The sequence below is a fragment of the Patella vulgata genome, chromosome 6, assembly GCF_932274485.2.
Source record: "Patella vulgata chromosome 6, xgPatVulg1.2, whole genome shotgun sequence".
Taxonomy (NCBI): Eukaryota; Metazoa; Mollusca; class Gastropoda; family Patellidae; genus Patella; species Patella vulgata.
This window is the reverse complement of record NC_065884.2, coordinates 9248066-9271265: the sequence shown is the minus strand read 5'-3', so window position 1 is coordinate 9271265 and position 23200 is coordinate 9248066. Positions and strand designations below refer to the sequence as shown.

The following is a 23200-nucleotide window of genomic DNA, read 5'->3' as shown; positions in this document are numbered from 1 at the left end:
CTAATGAAACTGACGAAGAAACAAATGACAAAATGAAATGAAGTTCACATTCATCGATTTATTCCAAATGATCGTTAGACTAAGTAAGGCACAGACTGACCATTATAAGGGTAAAATGATACCCGGGGTCAAACAGCAAAGTTACCACAGCATCACAACCAAGTCAGTAACGGGTAAATCCTCCTCTGTTTGCCAAACAAGCATTGGTCCGACGTGGCATACTCCTAATGAGACGTCTAAGGTCATTTTGGTCCAGATTGTCCCATTCCTGTTGCAACGCAGCAGCAAGTTCTTGGACATTGGCAGGACGTTGTTGACGTTGACGTAACCTCTGTCCAAGCATGTCCCAGACATGCTCGATGGGGGAGAGGTCGGGACTCAGTGCTGGCCAAGGTAATGTGGTGATGTTCTGTTGTTGGAGGTAACCTGTAACGATCCTGGCCCTGTGACATCTTGCGTTGTCATCCTGGAAGATGAAACGGCGGCCATGACGTCGTGCGAACGGCACAACATGGACTGCCAAGATGTTGTCCCGGTAGTACTGGCCTGTAACACGCCCTGCAACAACATGTAAAGCCGTTCTTCCAGCAACAGTGATGCCTCCCCACACCATAACAGAACCACCCCCAAATCGATCATGTCTGATGACGTTAACGTCTTGGAAGCGCTCGTTTCGACGACGCCACACCCTCCTACGTCTGTCCAAAAAATCAACAGTGAACCTTGACTCATCTGAAAACATCACATTGCTCCAGCGTCGATTATCCTAGTGTTGACGATCCCTACACCAACGACGTCTTGCCTGAATGTGATGATCTCTCAAACAAGGGATCACGCGAGGACGTCGGGCGCGAAGGTGACCCCTATGCAGTCGATTCCGAATCGTCTGGCCACTCACTCTCACACCAGTGTCTGTTTGAAGACGAGCGCTGATCTGATTTGCTGTGATGACACGATTTCTCAAGGCCAAGGTACGGATAAATCGATCCTGGGCTTGAGTTGTCGCCCTTGGTCGACCTGAGCGTGGTCTGTCCTGTACAGATTGTGTATCACGGTATCTGGACCATAGCCTGCTTATGACAGACTGAGAAACATTCATCGTCCGCGCCACAACCGCCTGTGTTGTGCCGATCTGTAGCATGCCAAGGGCACGTAACCTTTCATTTTGGGTAAGCCGACGCATATCACAATTTGTTTTCTGGTCACTAAAACAATTAAACTGATGTTTCCACCCTGGAATTCAATGCCACAATGACTGTAACATTCAAAGTCAGAGTCGTGCAAATCTTGGGTTGGACCCCCATGATGATCCCAAGCATCACCTGCATTCCATGCGGTAGCTATTGGTGCGTTTGGGCGTCACATGTAACTGGAAATGTTTCTTCTGTTAGGTTCTATAGAGACTTTTTTCGTAGTCATTTGCATATTTTAGTATTATGCCCCCAAAATCAAATATCCCCTACTTTTTTTGAATAGTATATCTAAAAGATATTTTAATTTTTTAAAAATCACTAAAAATAAAAAATAAATTTTGATTTGAAATAAAAATATATTGAAAATTAAAAAGGTTTTATTTTTTTAAATCTAAGTAAAATGAAATATAAAATCCCAGGACTGTCAAATCAGGGGTCCCCCATAACAGGGAAGTTAAAGGACAATATCGGTGTAAGTCATTATAAAATATGTGATAGAACTGGTTAAATACATCCCAAATATAACTTTAACACAGAAATCATTGCTACGGGAGATGTGTAACAAGCACGTGAAGAAACGGGAAGTGACGACAAACATGACAAACACGAGTTATCCTTCTATATAACTGACTAAAGTAACGATCGATAACAGACACGCGATCGAATTTCATTTGACTTATAATTCAGTTGAAGATGAACAGTTATTATATGAGACGGTGAGAGGATATCTGACACTTCAAAAAAAAGAATTGGCTGTCAGCAGATAAAAGATAACGAACAAATTAGAAAAAGTCCGTGCATTACCATATTTTCATTAGAACAGAATGAATAAAAATAGGGGAATGTACGGGATTTTTTCTATTTTTCTCGATTTCCCTTATCTAGTGACAGACAATTCTATTTTTATACGTCCACATTCATAATGTGAACGTATTATGCCGTCGCCCCTGTCTGTGTGTGTGTGTGTGTGTGTGTATGTATGTATGTGTGTGTGTGTGTGTGTCTGTGGTTCGCCTACAGGGCGCAATTCTTCATGGATTTTCTTCAAACTTGGTATACTTATTCCTTATACCCCAAGGAAGATCCCTATTGTTTTTGGTGCATGCCCGACCCCCCGGGGCAGAGCCACGCCCATTTCTAGTATTTGTTTGTTTGTCGTCTACAGGCCACATTTCTTAACTAATAATCTTGAAACTTTGCATACACATTCTTTGTACCCTAAGGAACATCCCTATCGTTTGGGGTGCATGCCCAACCCCCAGGGGCAGAGCCACGCCCATTTTCTTTTCGTGTGTCTTTGTGTCGCCTACAGGGCGCAATTCTTACTGGATTTTCTTCAAACTTGGTATACTTATTCCTTATACCCCAAGGAAGATCCCTATTGTTTTTGGTGCATGCCCGACCCCCAGGGGCAGAGCCACGCCCATTTCTAGTATTTGTTTGTTTGTCGTCTACAGGCCACATTTCTTAACTTATAATCTTGCATACACATTCTTTGTACCCTAAGGAACATCCCTATCGTTTGGGGTACATGCCCAACCCCCAGGGGCAGAGCCACGCCCATTTCCCATTTTCTTTTCGTGTGTCTTTGTGTCGCCTACAGGGCGCAATTCTTACTGGATTTTCTTCAAACTTGGTATACTTATTCCTTATACCCCAAGGAAGATCCCTATTGTTTTTGGTGCATGCCCGACCCCCAGGGGCAGAGCCACGCCCATTTCTAGTATTTGTTTGTTTGTCGTCTACAGGCCACATTTCTTAACTTATAATCTTGCATACACATTCTTTGTACCCTAAGGAACATCCCTATCGTTTGGGGTACATGCCCAACCCCCAGGGGCAGAGCCACGCCCATTTCCCATTTTCTTTTCGTGTGTCTTTGTGTCGCCTACAGGGCGCAATTCTTACTGGATTTTCTTCAAACTTGGTATACTTATTCCTTATACCCCAAGGAAGATCCCTATTGTTTTTGGTGCATGCCCGACCCCCAGTGGCAGAGCCACGCCCATTTCTTGTATTCATTGTTTGTCATCTACCGACCGCATTTCTTAATGTATCACCTTGAAACTTCGCATACTTACTCCTTCTATCCTAAGGAACATCCCTATTGTTTATGGTGAATGCCCACCCCCCAGGGACAGAGCCACGCCCATTTTCTTTTTGTGTGTCTGTATGTCACTTACAGCCTGCAATGCTTAATCGATCATCTTGAAAACTTTTTTATACTTATTCCTTATACCCTAAGGCTGACCTCTATTATTTTTGGTGCATGCCCGCCCCCCTGGGACAGAGCCAGGGCCAAAATTTGTGTGCCTTTTGTGTCGCCTACAGGCCGCAATTCTTAACAGATCCTTTTGAAACTTTGCATACCCTGTTGTTTTTTGGTGATTGTCCAACTCCCAGGGGCAGAGCAAAGCCCATTTTTTCTTTGTGTCTCTGTGAGTTGCCTACAGGCCATGATTCTTAATGGATTGTCTTTGAACTTGGGATATGTATTCCTTATAGCCTAAGGACGACAACTGCATGTCCCGACCCCCAGGGGCAGAGCCACGCCCAATTTTTATGTTTATCGTTTACAGGCCAGATTTCTGAATGGATCAACTTGGTACTTGGCATATGTATTCCTTATAGACTAAGGGCATCAACTATTGATTTTTGTGAATGTCCCGACCCCCAGGGGCAGAGCCACGCCCAATTTTTGCCTTTAGCGCCCAAAGGCCACAATTCTGAATGGATTATCTTGGAACTTGGTAATACTTATTCCTTATACCATAAGGACAGCAACTATGGATGTTATCATTTCAATAACAGGATGGTACCTATTTATGTTGTTTCCATATCCGACCCCCACGGGCAGAGCCACGCCCTTTTTTTGTATTTATCGTCTACAGACTGCAATTCTGAATGGATCATCATAGAACTTTGCATATTTATTCCTTATACAATGAAGACAGCAGCTATTTATTTTGTTGCTTGCCCCGACCTCCTGGGGCAGTGTCACATCCACTATTTTGTTAGTATTTTGTCTAAATTTGGCAAAACAAACCCGACGCTTTGCCTCTGATCATATTACAGCCATTTCATATTTCATTCTCTTCATTTTAAAAAGTACCATATCAATCAAAGCTGGAATGTGGACGTATATTGCAGCGTTAGCGATGCTCTTGTTGAATTGTGAGATGCCCTCTCGCCGTCCAATATCATAACTTTTTATCTTCAACGGAATTATCAGTGAAATGAAATTCGATCGTTTGTCTGTTATCGCTCGTTACTCAGTCAGTTATATAGAAGGATAACTCGTGTTTGTCATGTTTGGCGTCACTTCCCGTTTCTTCACGTGCTTGTTACACATCTCCCATAGTAATGATCTCTGTGTTGAAATTATATTTGGAATGAATGAACCAGTTCTATCGGATATGTAATAAGACTGACACCAATATTGTCCTTTAACTTTCTGTTACTTTAACTCAAATCATTGCAAATTAAATATTTACTTTTATTTTCTATAAAAGTATTCAACAGCAATTAAATAAACATACTTTATAATCTACATCCCAAGTGCAATAGAACTATACATATTATTCGGAAGTTTCATACGGTTTCATCTCATCCTAACGGGGATCACGTGGCTAAGTGGATAAGACCCTGGTTCGCTAGCCTGGAGGTCGGGTGTTCGATCCCTGCATTGGCAGAGAAGGTTCATCCAAATTTTCCGGCGTGGCTTCCCCTTGTCAGTGATGCAGGATGGATGGCTTGACAAGGACAGCTGTCTAGTCGTACACATTGGCGTGCACGCAAAAGATCCCTTTGCAGTTGGAATTCAATATAAGAGCAGGTCGTAGCGCCGCTGCCAGGGCATAATTTCTCTCATAGCACACTGTATGGCGTATGCCCGTCTTCATTAGCCCAGGTTATGAGCAGAACAGTAGGACGTTAAACCCCATTTCATTTCATTTTATATCGTCCTAACGATTAGTGACTTTTTCTTGGCTATCCCTTGGTTCCTCCAAAACGCTGAAAAATCCCGATGAAAATTTTGCCAACACCGAGATCGAACCTGAGAGCTACTGATTTCTTACCACCGAAGATGCAATTTCCATGAACAAATTATATGTATTGGTATATTAAAGCTGCTAGCGGAATTTTAAGCTACCCCCGGTGTTACGTATTGCCTGGTAGACGTGGCAAATGGATCCATTCAAGTTCTATAATTACTGACTATGAAACGAACCCGTATTTATTATTCAATTTTACTTGGGGTGTAGTTTGTGTAGTTTATGTTTACTTATTTGCTATTGAATCTCATTATGGGAGATAACTCTGATTTGGCAGTACTGGCCACGTGGCTATTTTGTATTTCATTTTATATTTCATTCTATTTAGATTTAAAAAATAAAAGGATTTTAATTTCCAATATATATTTGTTTTAAATGAAAATTATTTTATTTTATTTTTAAAATATTTTTTTTACATGAAATAAAAAAATGTATATGTTTTATGATTTTTAATAATTCAAGTATTTTTTTTTTAGATGAAATGACGATAAAGAATTATATGGCAGCTATATACATGTAACTAGTTAAAAAAAAGTACAATAGTCTATTGTCGAAAATCCTCGTAATTAAATGTCTGTAGGACTTTTAAACTGGCAGTTAAATATTCGTGCAGGCCTTTTAATTTCACCTTTTAGAATATGTGTGTTAAAGGACTCGGTGTTAACTTTGTTAAAACCCATCTATCTTGTATAAAATGTAAACATTTAAAACGTTCCGGCAATATGTGATTACTTATTCCACTTCTCAACGCTAGTGTAAAGGGACACAACCGATAACTTCTGAATAGTATGGAAAGCTAGTCTAGAAATTAGTAGTCTTTATAATAGAATTTTTAAACTACATCTTTTAATTTGCTCCTTTTTTTTTCTTAAATTTCAGGTCACCCTGATAAGAAGATGTACGTCACACGCCATATTAACTGGCGCCAGTCATTTGATCGTTGCTATGGAGAATACGTCAGAGGTATCTGTGTTTTCGGCTACGGTGATTTGCCTTTACTGAAACGCAAGGGTCATTTTGGAACAAACAAATTCGATTTACGAAAAGATCCCATAGCCTATTCTTGTATGGAGGAATTGTTAAGTTACAGAACACAGAATCCGACACCCCCTGATCCCAAACACTGGACAAATTTAAATTTTATTAAAGACAGCAACACCTGATAACTATCACGATGAGCACACCGCGGATTCTTCTGGACTGCAGAATCTAATTGGTATACAGCATAGTATATAACAATTTTCACTTGCTTATAAACTGGTTACGGTTGGGGTGACCGGAAGCAGTAGCTTTATATTCAAACCAAGGTAGAGGTCTTTTGTGGAAAGGTCTTCCGTTGAAACATAACTTATATTGTGTTGTGTTCAGACCAAAACCCCTCTGGACTGTAGAATATAATTGGGATACAGCATAATATATAACAATTTTCACTTGCTAATAAACTGGGGTAACCGGGAGTAGTTGTTATAAAATCAATCAAAGGTAGAGGTCATTTGTGGAAAGGAATTCCGTTGAAACAGTCCTTATTGTGTCGTGTTCAGACCAACACCCTTCTGGACTGCAGAATCTAATTGGCTTACGGCATTATATATCATAATTTTCACTTGCTTATAAACTGGTTGGTAACCGGAAGTAGTTGCTATAAAATCAATCCAAGGCAGAGGCAATTTGTGGAAAAGTATTCCGTTGAGACAGAACTTATTGTGTCATGCTCAGATCCCCCCCCCCCTTTTCTGCAGTATGAATACGAAGGAAGGGATAATTTGCTCGAAGGGTGGTGTTTCGCCTATTCGACAAACTGCCAAGGGGTACTTTTTAGCACTGCCAATTTGTAGTCGGGACCACGGCGTTAAACACAGCCTTTAAACTAGACTCTTGAAGGTGTCTACTATTTCATACAACCCAACCAACTGCGTGGGTGATTACTTGAATATACATAGATATGTAATCACGAAGGGTCATAGGAACAACATGTACACATATAGGTTAACAGATTGAACTATAAAAACAAACGCTAGTGTAGCAATTTAATACAAAAAAGGGGTCTACGACGATTGCGGGCGTAACAATTGTCGGCATGACAACTGCTTTCGGACATCTGCCGGCGATGAAACCTATCGGCAGTGTCATGTTATATGTGCTTTTTAGTATAGTTTATTAAATTAATGAATTATTGCACACAAGTTATTCGCAGATATATCTACAACGGAAAATTCACTTTTATGTTCATCTTTCAAGATACATTATGGGAGATCAGATAAATGGCTGGCAGTTCCCACTATAATAGTTAAAAACTAGATAATGTAAAGGCAATTTGCTGAAAATGTCAGTCAAATTGATCCACTCTGAACCGAAATTTTAGCGATTGAATTTTCGGCCTTACCTCGATCATCATTACTAAAGTCGGTACGATAAAAAACATGGTCATGATTATCTATTTCATGATTAAATTATGAATGGAAGTCTAACAGCAAATCGGAACCTAATCCAATAAATATAACAGGCTAGCGATGACATCAAGAGTTGATTATGCTCTGGATAAAGTTAATTAATGTCTAATTAATAATTTCTGTTTAACTAATGTCTGGGAATTTGAGAAACGCAGACATAGTAAAAGCAAAACCAGAATATTGCTCATAATATTCACCTGTGATATATGTGATAACCTTGTGTAAGTGCTATTATAGACGATGTGTGAAGTAAAATAAAACTAAATATATATATATATATATCTATCTAGTGCTATGTAATTCTAATCTTTAAGTGGCATTTAGCGATTGGGAAACACATTAATAGAACACAATTTTTATGGGTAGCAATCATTGGTTTTGTTCTGTTAATCTATCTAATTCTGTATTACTTAAAAAAAAACTAACCTTTTGCTGTACATAAATGATATTCTAATAATTTAGAAGATTTGCATATTTTTTAAAAAGTACCTTGTAATCGGCGTGTCCTCCTGCTTTTCCTCGAATTCTAATTATACACGGGACGTGGAGGCATGTATGCGAACAGTATTCCCCATGTTTATGACTTTGCCATGTTTCTGTGTTAGTTAGAATGGTAATATTATTTGCTTAGAAAGAAAAAGAGGGAAATGGGGTTTAATGTCCACTCGACAAAAACTAGGTCATTTCGGGACTAACACATGGTTTAATTTTATTTCAATAATTCGCTTGTGCGTAGGGGTCTTTAGCAGTGGGAGGAAACTGGAGAACTCGGAGAAAATCGAAATCACGCCAGTTGACTCAATGACAGACCTTATGATACAGCACGCCAAGCTAACCATCCCCCCCCCCCCCCCACACACACACACCTTTTTGGCTTTGAAGCTGGCGCACTCCTTTTCCGAGTTTGTTCTATTCGTTTTATTTAATTGCGCTCTGGAAGACGTTCACTATACTGGACGCAAAGGATGAACTTTTAAAACTCTCCTACCGTTCGTCCATAAACAGGGAACGGATAGAGCCTTGACAACCATCAAACCCTATCTATAATAGTACTAGAGAGGCTTGGAGACCCGACCGCTCCCGTCTAGAATACCTGGGGCATGTCAATGTCCCCCAACACCCTTGCAAAGGATTGGGTAGCCGACTTCAAGATAGGGCCGTCTTAACGCCTGGGTACGCTGCCTGGCTAGTTTCCTGGTGTGTCCGCGTGCTAATCTAACTGTGTTTGAGATAATAAAAGTGTCCTTGACACGTGAAAATATTGCTTTAGGAAGAGACAAAGGTTTTATCAAAGGGAAACTACTCCATATAACAAGAAAGGATTTCACCATTCGGTTGACCGTTACCTGTGCATCGTGTACTTGAAAAACACGTGTTGTAATATTTTTATATACAAGAGAAACGACCTTAAATATTGCACATATTTCAAATGTCAGCAAAACATCACCTTCCTTGATGTTTTAATGGGGATGAGCTAACCATACATTTTTGGAAACCATCAAAGTGTTTTCTAATAATTGACATCAGCAGACTTGACTGAAAATCCGGACCAGCTTTCTCGGAAAACACCAGTTCGACTGTCAGGTGCAGGGCAGAGGACAGGACCGGACCAGAAACAGCATCTTGAAACGTGCCGTAGCGCCGCTGCCCAGGCACATTTGTCCTCACGGCACACTGCAGTGCACCAGCTCGGATGAGCAGAAACGTAGGAAGTTTAACTTCATTTTATTTTATTTCCAAACTGTTGCTTCTTTGGCGTAACAGCTGTGAGTTCAACTTTGTTTTACTAATGTATTATCAATTTGCTTTATTCTTCGCGGTTCCTTTTGTTTTCATCAAAGTTCAGAATGTCTGCAATTTGAATTGAAAATTTGTTCAAATGATAATTTACATCTTATAAACTATTAAATATGTCGATCAAACATTAAAAAACTTGAAATTGAACTGGGATTTAACGTCTTACCTCTCGTCACCAGCCGGGTATTATGAAGACATGTACATCTCCCTCTTACAACCATCGTTCAGCACCGGGTGTTATGAGGACATTTACATCTCCCTTCTACAGCCATCTTTATCGATCTGGAAGATTGTCTCATCGTGGTAATTCTGGCGTCTTTTGCATTTTGCTTTTAGTTGTGTTCTTTAGCCCATTAACACTATTTGTAATCCGCGGAGGCTCAATTAGTAAGACGTTAGCGGGATAACATGGAGGTTCCATGTTCGATCCCTGTGTTAAGCGAGAAAGTTCATAATAGTGGTTTCCCCTTGCCAGTGGTACTGGAGGGAGCGAGCGAAAGATAGAGAAAGAAATAAGGATTAACATCCACTCGAGACTAACTAGGTCATTTCGGTACTAAAATGGTTCAATTTTATTTCAATAATTAGCTTGAGCGTAGGGGTCATTAGCCGTGGGAGGAAACCGGAGGACCCTGAGAAACCCCACGAGGTTGGACAGGCGACCCTACTCCTTGTTACGTACAACAAGGAATCGAAACCACGCCAGTTGACTCAATGATAGACTTTATGATTCGGCCATCCACCTCCTAGTTACACAGTAAAGGACAACTCATGTGTGTAAACGTATATTTTGCATATTCATGCGTATCATCCTTGGTAACGAAGATAACTGATTTTACAGTACACAAACAGTGATGGTCTGGACAACAATGGCTAGTCCAAAGATACATATACACAGAACGGACTTCTTAAAACAGAAAGGTGTAAGTTGATTTATAGAACGTGGTGCACACGTTCAAACATTGAAGTAAGTTGTTTTATATTAACTTTAATTACAACTTTTAACTTATGTACGTATATACGCAATCAATGTAGCTTCATGTTTATCCTACCGTACAATGTTTTTTGGGTTATTACATACACCCATAGTACAATTTGCATCCTAGTTTATTTCATAAAAAATTTGTGTTTCAACACATACAAACATACATTACCATATACATACATCAAACTGCATAGAAAAATCCTCCAATGTGATCAAAAATTATTACTCTAAATTTTATAAATCAGGATGCCTACACTGGACAGAACAGATTCCACACATTACAAAGCGTATTCATAAATATGGGTTTCTATATGGCGTTGACAATTATTAAAATAGGCAGTCAGGAGTCGCTGCTTATAAATGGTAGATGTGGCTAAGAATGTTGCACAATTTGTCAAAAATACAAGCGACTGGGTCTATATCTATAGCTTAATGTTTGAATTATTATTAACCAAATGTTTGACTGATGTCCATAAAATTTGACTATAAAGACACTGACAATTAAAAAAAAATCAAAACAATCTTCTTTTTGTGATTGTGTCTGGTTAAAACACAGATCCTATTTCGTTTCGTTTTTATAGTTCAAAATTTCGTTTTACTTGTCTTTACTACAATAGGATCTGGAAGAGTTGTTATTATTGACGTGTTCTGAATGGTGTCAGGGATAAGCCAATGACACGGTCTGTTACGGCGAGCTTTAGGCGTGTTCTGCACGGAACTGTGGGTAATCCACTAGTAACATCAATGCTAATTGGTTAATCAAATGTCTGACATTATAGGGTCATAAGTCGGTCTTTTGACCCCTGGCGTGACCTATAGCTTTAACGTGTCAGATCTTCATGTAGTGTAGGCCATCGAAAGTATAAAAAAAACGAAACGAAATATAGATCTGTATTTTAATCAGATTGGATATATAATTATATCAGAATCATTATTAAGGGTGCTTTTTGGGTAAGTGGCTATTTACGACAAGGCATAAACTAGGATTGTATTGTGCTGTATACGTTGGATCCCCCCAAACGCCACAAACTCTGGCTACGATACTGTGGTTTATTATGTAATCCATTGTATTAATACATGTTATAACAGAAGACTTATTCTATTAACACAGATATGAAACAAGGTGATGTTATCTATTCTAGTAATACAGGTATGAGACAAGGTGATGTTATAACTTATTCTATTAATACAGGTATGAGACAAGGTGAAGTTATCTATTCTAGTAATACAGATATCGAAGGTTTAAATCACTTGGCATTAATAAATTTAAAGCCGAAATATTGAACTCGAATTTCAATGGCATTCAACGTATTCAAGATATACAAGAGAAGGCAACCCAATATCACTCAAAGCTTGCTGAAATTTTTGGACTTGCTTGTTCCTCTTCAAACGAAAACATTTACTATTCGTCCCAATACGCAGTGGTTTAATGATTCTATTTTAGAAGCCAAAAGGGACCGTAATAAGGCTGAACATCTGTGGCGGAAAACAAATCTACATGTCCATAAACAGATTTATAAATCTTTAAAAAACAATGTGAATAAATTAATTGAAGACGCTCAAATTAAATTTTACTCTGATAAAATAGAAAATGGCGAAAACAGACAAAAAGACCTGTATAAAGTTGTGAATTCCTTTTTGGACCATAATGCTGAGCGTACTATTCTCCCGGACAATGATAATGACACTGAACTAGCAAATTTATTCTCTGATTTCTTTCAAATAAAAATACAGAAAATACGAACTGAACTTGACGATTTAAATAAAACTATTGGCTTTAACGCTCATGATTTTGATAAGTTAGAAAATTATGTTTATTTAGAAAATTTTAACTTGGTTAGTGAATCTTTTGTTTTAAAGCTAATTAAATCGTCTGCTCCTAAATCTTGTTCATTAGATCCTGTTCCGACTCCTGTTCTTAAGGACTGTCTAGACGAAGTTATTCCAGTTTTTACCAATATTATTAATTCTTGTATATCATCCGCTACTATTCCCAACGTTTTCAAACGGGCTTATGTTACCCCTTAAATTAAAAAGTCTACACTGGATCCTAATGTTTTTATAAATTACAGGCCTGTCTCTAACTTAAGTTTTATTTCTAAAATATTGGAGAAATGTATTGCTTCTCAGATAAAGGCCCATCTAGATGATAACTGTTTGTATGAACCATTTCAAAGTGCTTATAAACAATATCACAGTACCGAAACAGCTTTAACCCGGGTTTCAAATGATATTTTAATGGAAATTGATAATAGAAAATGTACATTTTAATTTTATTAGATTTATCTGCTGCTTTCGACACGTTGGACCCTTCCATTCTTCTACATAGACTTCAATTTAAATTCGGTATTTGTGGCTCTGCATTAAATCGTTTAGAAAGCTATCTTGTGGGTAGAAAACAGTGTATTTTAGTTAATTGCAAATCGTCGTCTGAATCTGTTTTGTCATCTGGGGTTCCCAAAGGTTCTGTTCTTGGTCCGGTTTTATTTATCCTCTATACGTCACCATTAGGCGATATTGTCAGAAAATATGGTCTCAGCTTTCATTTGTATGTCGATGATACTCAATCATATATTTCATTTACACCTAATTGTCCATTTTCTTTCAATTTATCAAAATTGCAACTTGAGAACTGTATTAGTGAAATTAGAAAATGGATGTCAAAGAACTTTCTAAAATTGAATGATGATAAAACCGAATATTTGTTATTAGGCTCAAGGCATCAATTGAGTAAATCAGCACATGATAACCCCCTGTTGTAATTGATAATTGTGATATATTTTCATCTTATTCTGCTCGTACACACCCATATTTACTTTGTCTTGTACAAACAAATTCCCTTTGAAAAGACTTACTACGTGAAATTTCCCAACTCCTGGTTGTATAAGGAAGTTATCAAGTTGGTTCTCTTTAGAAACAGTGGCGTGTTTCGCAATAACAGGGCGTGTCATTTAGTGGGGAAATATCACTGCTCGTGGATCGTTTTATATAAAGGCGTTTAATGGAGATTATACCGAGCTTTTGAGAGACAATTGCAACATGTGGTTACCATGCAAGATACGCCCACATTTTGCAAGAGATGGACAGAAAACAAGCTAAAAAAGCGATTTTTCGTACAATCATAATCTAGGAAGTTCCGGTCTGATATGCACGAATAGCGAAAGTAACCGGAATCTTTGGGACATAAACATATATTGTGACCTCTAGAGGGTCAATTATTACATACTTTTACACTATTTGCGTACAAGAAAGGGCATTTTGTTGGGCAATTTCGGTCTGATTTTCACTAAATTCGAACCCAACATCATTAGCTTGTAAAACTGATATATTTGTACGTTTTAGAAAATCGGATAAAAGTTGCGACCTCTAGAGTGTCGTCCACAACCTTGGTATTAGATACTTTTACACTATTTGCGTACAAGAAAGAGTCATTTTGTCGGGCGGGTTCGGTCTGATTTTCCCTAAATTCGAACTCATTAGGTTGTAACACTGATATATTTAAACGTTTTGTAAATCGGATAAAAGCTAAACACTGGATATTTTGTACAATCAGGGGCCATAATCCAGGAAGATGCTATCCGATATGCGTGAATATCAAAAGGAACCGAGATCTTTGGGATATAAACATATATTTTATGTTTCTTCAAAATCGGACAAACATTGTGACCTCTAGCGGGTCCGCAGCTTTGGTATTAACATACGTTTACACTATTTGCTTTCAAGAAGCGGCTATTTTTTGTCGCGCGGTTTCGGTCCGAATTCGAACTCGATCAATCATCATCAGGGTGTAACGGTGATATATGTAGACGATTTTGAAAACTGGATAAAAATTGTGACCTATAGAAGGTACACAAGCTAAATTCGCGATTCTGTCGCACTATCAGGTGCCATAATCCAGGAACTTACGGTCCGATGTGTGCGAATATCGAAAGGGACCGAGATCTTTGGGACATAAACACATAACATTGGATAATAATTGTGACCTCTAAGGGGTTCCAAAAGCTTGATATACCATATGTTTACACTATGGTGCCATAATCCAGGAACTTACGGTCCGATGTGTGCGAATATCGAAAGGGACCGAGATCTTTGGGACATAAACACATAACATTGGATAATAATTGTGACCTCTAAGGGTTTCCAAAAGCTTGATATACCATATGTTTACACTATTTGCGTACGAGGGGCGGCCATTTTGTCCAGCAGTGTTGGTCCATTTTTCACGAAATTCAAACTCAAGCAACATTATGGTGTAACGGTGAAATATTCACGGTTTTCAAATCGAGTAATAATTGTGACCTCTAGAGAGACCACAAGCTAAAAACGTGATTTTTCGTACAACCAGGAACCATAATCCAGAAAGTTACGTTTGGATATGCGCCATTATCGAAAGAAACTAAGATCTTTGGGTTATAAACATACATTTCAAGTTTCATTTAAATCGGATTAAAACGTGATTTTTCGTACAATCAGGGGCCATAATCCATGAAGTTTCGATCCGATACATGCCAATGTCGAAAGGAACCGAAATTTGTTGGTGATAAACCTATATTTCGAGTTTCGTCAAATTCGGATAGAAATTGTGATCTGTAGAGTGTCCACAAACAAATTGTGGATGGACGAACGTCCGAATGGACGCACGGACAGGGTCGACGGCAATGTACGTCCACACGAAAATCTGGGCGTATAAAAAGCTCTTGTAAGGTAAACTGAATGTTTTGTTTCAGTTTTAGGAAGTTTCTCCTAAACATGACCACATTTGTAACTGCAACAAGGGTATCGGTGGGCGGAAGCGTATATTTTTAACGAAATAAATTGGGGACATAAATTTCAAAGAACACTAACCATTTATCCACCCCGCACACATAAGCTTTACTTCCATGGACAGTCTAGGTAACACCACAAAACTAAACGCATATTTCAAGATATTATGAATAACCTGCCCTAAAACAAACATATCCCTATCTAGGCAGTAATAATATTTTTATAGCAAAACTTTCTATAGGACGTAATGATATATTTTCGTTTGAAGACGCATATTCTTGAAAGGGTGTCTTTATGTATATCGGATGGGGCTCATAAATTTACCGGTCAGCCGTTCATCTCATTATAGGCCGATGTATTTCGTTATAAATATCCCCTTCTAGGCCGAAACGATATTGAATTAGGCGATTTCGATCTATGCCCCCCCGCCACCAAACACCCCTCAAGAAATCCAATATATTAAGTAAATATTGAGGAAGCAATAGCATGTATAAAGGGCGACAAACATTGTGGCGCAACAATCGATTGATTTTTAATATCATATTACCCCACATTCCTAAAGTTAAATATCACTTATCGACAGAGTCCTTTGAGGTCTACAATATTCTTTTCATTATCTTTGTACACTACGTTTTGTAGACCTTAACACATTTTCTTTAGCAACCAGGTCAGATTTATTTGCTTATATATAATCTAGGCGGTAGATATTGAATAGTAGTTATTGCACTTAACGTCACAATCTAAAGCAAGGCATATATATTTCAATAGTGCATAAACTCAGCTCAACAAAGAGAGAGAGAGAGAGAGAGAGAAATGGGGTTTAACGTCCACTCGACACAAACTATGTCATTTCGGGACTAACATATGGTTTTTTTATTATTTTTTTATTTACCTAATTCGCTTGCGCGTAGGGGTCTTTAGCGGGAGGAAACCGGAGGACATGGAGAAAACCCACGAGGTTGGACAGGCGACCCTACTCCTTGCCACGTACAACCGGGGATTCGAAACCACGCCAGTCGACTCAATGGCAGACTGTATGATACAGCGCGCGCACGCTAACCATTCAGCCATCCAACAAAGGGAAGGTATGTATCAATTGATTTCTTGACGTCACTGGAGATTATTATGATAAGGTTCTTTTTAAACAAAAATTATCCACTTTCGTGCGAATTATTTTTGCAATCAGATGTCCTTTGCTTTGTAGATATAAGTTATTGCGGGGTATATTATTACACACTGAAGAAAAACTTGTGTTGAAAGAACACAAACTTGTGTTAAATTCAACACAAGTTAGGTGTCTCTATTTAACAACACAAACTTGTGTTAAAACAACACAAAACTTGTGTTAAATGTTGAAACAACACAAAACTTGTGTTAAAATGTATCAAACAACACAAAACTTGTGTTGAAACTTGTGTGAAATCTACACAATACTTGTGTTGAAACTTGTGTTGAAATTTCTGAAACTTGTGTTGAAATTTCTGAAACTTGTGTTAAAATTTCTGAAACTTGTGTGGTTTCATACAAACTTGTGTATAACCATCATCAAAAACTTGTGTTGTATTTTTCCCCAATTTATATCCAGCATAGCAACCTTTCTATGCAGGACCCCTCTCTTTGCTCTGTTAGACCTGTAAAGTTTGATAAAAGAAGGAAACAAAAAAAAATTTTGTAAGATTATTATTTATTCATAAAATCATAGGAAAAAGTAAATTAATACATCAAAACTAAATAGATATTTGAAATGTTAACAGAAAAACAGAGACTTCAATTCTAATACAAATTATATTGTGTTATATATAATGACCCCCCCCCCCACTTTACCCATCACAAAATATAAAATAGCTATTTAAATTGTTTTTTGCCCCACACACTTTACCCATCACAAAATATAAAATAGCTATTTAAATTGTTCTTTACCCCAAAACAAGAACTGAGAATATAAAGATATGTACACAGTATCCCTACCCCATACCCCAAAATATATAATTCAAATATATCTAAATTTAATAACATCCAAACTAAGCACTAATAAGATTAATTATGCACTAAATTGAAACAATTTCAAAAACTGAAAAATGCTACAAAATCACACTACAAGTGATTTGTGAGGCATCTAGAAATAACTAGCATACACAGAAAACTAACAAAAGAAAATTGCTCTATTTTGCAGGAGTAATAAAATGATGTAGAGCCTTTTCCTCATTAAAAAAACCCCAAACAAAATGAATATTTTATAAATAAAAGAAGCAAAGCATCAAGATTACAGGATTGAAATAAAAAAATATCATATGTACAAAAGATTTATATACAATCACAAGTCATAAGCCACAGTGGTTCAGTGAGCATAAGGCGTTGGCCGCGAAATTTCAACTGGATTTTCTGGCATAGTTCCCACTTTTCAGTGTTGGATATGGCAAGGGATAATTGGGTACAAGCCCAGAATCAAAAGAGAGAGAGACAGAGAGAAATGGGGTTTAACGTCTACTCGACACAAACTAGATCATTTTGGGACTAACATATGGTTTAATTTTATTTCAATAATTCGCTAGCGCGTAGGGGTCTTTAGCAGTGGGAGGAAACCGGAGGTCCCGGAGAAAACCCACAAGATTGGACAGGCGACCCCACTCCTTGTCTACAACCGGGGATTCGAAACCATGCCAGTTGACTCAATGACAGGAGGCCGTATGATACAGCATGCACGTGCTAACCATTCGGCCATCCACCCCCACCCCCCAGAATTGAAACCAACCCAACTGCGTACACTTTGAAGAACCCTTGAAAATTGAATTATTTGAATCAATGACAGACCTTCTGATCAAATGTGTGCGTGTTAACCATTCGGCCCCCCTGGGTACCCTTTAAAGAACCCTTGACAGTTGAAATATTTGATATAAGGGTAGGGTAGAATCACTCTAAGAACACAGAAAAGCAGGATATTAAAACGTATTTCATTTCATAAGCAAGGGAAAGTCACCTTAATGTAGGTCAAGGTTTTTTGTAATTCTGGGTGTATTTGATCTACATTTGGTTTCTAGTAATGCCTATTAAATACTTTATGATTTCCGACCAAATTCTAAGTGATTTATATGTCAGTTTACTTGCTATATTATACATACATATTTGAAGAGAATTAAAATCTAATTGTGTTTTGGAAGAAAATTTAACATTAATAACAAAAAATAAATATTTAAAAATTGGGTCAAATGCATTCTTTCCCAGAAGTATAAAATAAATTGATGCTTGGGTTCTCTTGTTGTTATCATACACCAAATACTCTTTCAAGGGTGTTCCAGCCTAAAAAATAAAAAGTAGGCAATAAGAATACAATGTTTAAATAAACAATTTATTTTGCCACATCGAGACTGAGTCTCTATTTGGTTTCAACTTTGCGTAACGCTTATTGTGTCTTGTCCACTTAAAGACCCAGGCAGATTATTATGCTCAAATCAAATGGGTTAAAAGTCAGAAAAATGAAATGAAATGGGGTTTAACGTCCTACTGTTCTGCTCCTATACTGGGCTAATAATGACGGGCATATGCCACACAGTGTGCCCGGGCAGCGGCACTATCATCTATTCTTATATCGAATTCCAACTGCCAGGGGATCTTTTACGTGCATTCCAATATTCGTCTCATCGGAAGGACTAGACAGCTGTCTTTGTCAGGCCAAGTCAGAAAAAAGTCTTGAGATTTGGGACTGAAGTCTCATAATAGGTCAACTATTCACCCGGTTCATACATGTATTGTCTGCAAATCCAGATTCCCTACTACATCATTGGCAGCACCTATTTACTTGGCAATGTCTAATTATTTTTGGACCCATTCTTATTTTATTTCCATTGACAACAAATTGGATATTACCCTTTAAAATCTATTGAAATCTATTTGAAAAGTAAAATATTGTCCATCATTATTTTACTGCTATTTACTGTAATGGATGTGATTGGCAAAAATCAAGCATGCCAAGTACTTGAAATAGCTGAGTCCTAGGCATTGCCCCAAGAAGAATAACTAGATTACCAAGCAAGTGTATAAAACTACTTCCTGATTAAAAATACAAATATGTATGTTACTTACATTTTGCCTGATTATCAAGCTCTGTGAGAAAAGTTTCCACAATATGAATAGCCATTTCCAACTGTTTTTATCTTTCTGATGTAGTTAACTGGAAAAAAACATACTATGTATGAGATGACTTAAATTGACTCAACAGTTAAAAGATGAAAGTTTTAATTTACAGTCTATATTTTACACAAATTTCTGGAGAGAATTAAAATATAATTGTGTTTGAGAGGGATATTTAACATTAAAAACAAAAATAAAATGCAACTGATAACTTATTAGCTTTTACAATCACTATATTCTTTTTCAAAATTATAAGGAGATCACATGGCTAAGAGGGTACGACGCTGGCTCACTAGCCTGGAGGTCGGGTGTTCGATCTTTGAATTGGCTGAGAAAGTTCATCCAGATTTTCCGACGTGTCTTCCCCTTGTCAGTGATACAGGACGGAGGACCTGACAAGGACAGCTGTCTAGTCGTTTGGATGGGATAAAAAAATGAGGTCCTGTGTACACATTGGCGTGCATGTAAAAGATCCCTTGACAGTTGGAATTCGATATAAGAGTAGGCTGTAGCGCCACTGCCCGGGCAAAATTTCCCTCATAGCACACTGTATGGTGTATGCCCGTCTTCATTAGCCCAGTTTATGAGCAAAACAGTAGGATGTTAAACCCCATTTCATTTCATTTTCAAAATTATAAAATAATTTGATGGCTTAATATTCAAGTATTATGACCAGGTAGAATTAGAGCATAGTTAATTTGAGGCCAGAGCCATTATAGATTAGCCAGAATCCTAATTAAAATAAACTCTGTAATTATATTAGAGAGACATTGTTTCATAAATTATTATCTATTGTAAAGTTATTCCAGTAAGGTATTAAGGATTATATTGTAACTAAAAACAAAGCTAAGGTATAAAAGTCCTAAAAATTGTATATTAAAGAAAAGGGCAGTTAACCACAGGCAGACAGAGGACATACTGAAGGGCAGGTCTCTGATAAGTTATTTCTTAGATGCTGTTCCTTATTAAGTTACCTATCCTGTGGGTCAGTATTATATGTATATATTATCTTTGTTAGATATTGTTACAGAATATAAGATTATACTAAGAGAAGTGAGTTATTGAATTATTGTATGTTCAATCGTACACCTCCAACTAGATTGAACATACAACCCATCGTCGAAGGTTGGACTATAAGTAGGTCCATAAACCCTGGATGATAGTATGTGGTTGAGTTGGCAATAAATATACTTTCTACGGTTCACAATTTTTAAATAAATAACTTATTTTTCCACACGTTGAGTCTCTATTTTGTTTCAACTTTGCATAATACTTATTGTGTCTTTTCAAGTTACAGACCCAGGTAGATTATTATGCCTCAATGGGTCAGAAGCCAGAACAAAACTCTTGAAAAAAAGACAAAATGAAAAAATAATCATTTAATTTACCAATTATCTCCACTAAGGCAGTGGTGAATACAGTATTGCAAACAGTATTACAATATGATATTAATTATATTTTACAAATTCATGCATTTGAACGCTTTATAATAATGATTATGAAAGGGTGTAACATTGCATCCATCTTATAGTTTTGAAGTCATATAGGTCTTTCGCAGTGGGAGGAAACCGTAGGACCTGGAGAAAACCCACGAGGTTGAACAGGCAACCCTACTCCTTGTCACGTACAACCGAGGATGACAGGCCGTATGATACAGCACGCACATGCTAACCATTCGGCCATTCACCCCCCCCCCACCAAGTGTATAGAACCAGTTCCTGATTCAAAAAGCAAATATGCATGGTACTTACATAGCCTTTGTCTGATAAGCAACCTCTGTAAGAAAACACTTCCACAATATCAATAGCCCTTTCCAGCTGTCTTGATCTTCCGAGGTGGCTAACTGAAAAAAAATATGCAATGTATTACATTAGTTGGCTTAAATTGACTAGACAGTTTTGATTAAGTCAAAAAATGTTAATTTAACTACATTTGTTTTGTTTCATGTGTTGGTTTGCTTTGCCACAGATGAGACAGTCATATCTAACTAAGATTCTGTCTGTGCTCATACATGTACGTGTACAGTTTTACTATACTAAACTGAATTTTAGATTTCAAAATAGCATAACAGCAATCTTTTCTATAAGAATTAAATAGTTACCCACCAAGAAAAAGCTGCTCTATCATCATTTTTTCCAGCCATTTCTTCTTCCATTTTTTTACTTTTATAATTTCTTTTGTTACATGATCTTTTCCTGGGTGATTTGCATATACATCCAATATTGAAACTGAAAAAATAAATACATTATATGTAATTTACCATTAAAGCTACCATACCATATATACAAACTGTGTGATTTGAAATTGAAACTAATGTATCTATATGTATCAAAAATTTTAATCCCAAGGAACTACCTAAGCCGTAAAAATCTATTTTTATAATCCTTGTTTGTCACATGGTTTCAATGTCGCAGTAATTAGAAGACGACCATGGTGACTGAGTGAGTTAGGTGCTGGAATACTAGCATGGAGGCCACAGGTTACCTCTTGGGGTTGACCGAGAAAGCTCATCTTGATTTTTCAGAGTGGTTTCCCCTGAGATCCAATGTACACATTGGCGTACACATAAAAGTTCTCTTGGCAGTTTGAATTCACTATGAGAGTAGGCCATAGTGTCGCTGCCCGGACAAACATTTTCTCTTAGCACACTGCATTAGACCAGTCGGAGCTGAACAGTAGGACGTTGTCTTTAAACCCCATTTCATTTCAGGTAATCTAGTATTTTTCTAGTAAGATTGAAGTCTCTCTACTTTCTTTATATGTAAATATCATATTTGAAATAAGCCATACTTTTATTCAATATGGGGTTTGGGGCTGGGGGGGAATGGTCTAGTAGTTAATGCATTCACATGAAATCACAGGGTCTGTCATTGTGTTAAGTGGCATGGTTTCGATTTCAAGGAGTAGAGTCGCCTGTCCAATCTCTTGAGTTTTTCTCTGGGCCATTCGGTTTCCTCCGTTTGCTAAATACCCATACCAGCAAACGAATTATTCATATCAAATTTAACCTTACCTGTCCTTTTTCCCGAAACAACCTAGCGTCTGTAGGCTAAGTAGAATGGAACAGTGTGCAGGGAAATGGTGGAAACGGAAGAAAGCTAATCGTCGTCGTAGTTGATTACCGGTATGCATATAGGCATAGCTTGGACTACTTGATTCTTCAAATACAAGTACACGTAAGGCCTTGTTTATGTCATTTTTCTCTCTCTGTTGCATGTAAGTGTCATATAAATACTTTACTTGGGATTGTATCTTCACATACACTAATCATTGTAGGACATTGGTAAAAAAAAAAAAAATAGAAAATATAAAAATTAAATGAAATTGTTACAAGTTTTTCTTCAAATTCCAATTCAATGCCAAAATGGAGTCCTTGAACGGTAAATTCTCAATACGGTAATTGCTGTAACTGTAAGGTGGAATGAGTCATATCATCACTGACTGGAAAAAATAATGAAACTATAGAGAAACTTCCACAGACTGATTCTAGTTCCATTATTTATTATTTATTAACTGTGACTGAATCAGGAAAATAGGGGCCTAATAATATTCCACAGAGTGAGAGTCGGAGGTTGAACGGAGGGTTTGGGGAAAATATCTGCTTATTTGATTTAAGGTTGTTTTTTAAACATAAATTAGATTACAATTCAACTAACACAAAAGTGTGAAAAGATTTTTTCTAGTCTGTGCCCGCGTTTATGTCTACTCTTGGCAAAATCGTTATAATATAAAAAAAATCATGAAACAAGAATCAAAATGGCCGCCAATCGGGTCTCCAACGCCAATCCAACCTCCCAAGATATAATTTCAAAACAGATTCTTACCTGC

At 37.5% G+C, this 23200-nt stretch overlaps 1 protein-coding gene and 1 long non-coding RNA gene across 2 annotated transcripts in view; one reads left to right on the top strand and one right to left on the bottom strand.

The window, feature by feature from the left end:
* The window catches only part of LOC126824927 (beta-1,3-galactosyl-O-glycosyl-glycoprotein beta-1,6-N-acetylglucosaminyltransferase 3-like), a 33544-nt gene extending 25382 nt beyond the window's left edge, over positions 1-8162 (top strand). Inside the window, exon 3 of the mRNA XM_050554381.2 lies at positions 6128-8162. Within this exon, the coding sequence (XP_050410338.1) occupies positions 6128-6411 (284 nt within the window). The 3' untranslated portion in view covers positions 6412-8162. The remainder of the gene's footprint in view (positions 1-6127) is intronic.
* An 8749-nt stretch (positions 8163-16911) lies between these two features.
* Positions 16912-22540, bottom strand: LOC126824982 (uncharacterized). Its single transcript, XR_007681711.2, has 5 exons — positions 22386-22540; positions 21478-21600; positions 21124-21215; positions 19325-19412; positions 16912-18541 (listed from the first exon to the last, which is right to left on the bottom strand). It is a non-coding gene; the product is annotated as an uncharacterized LOC126824982 (long non-coding RNA).
* Positions 22541-23200: the final 660 nt, after the last annotated feature.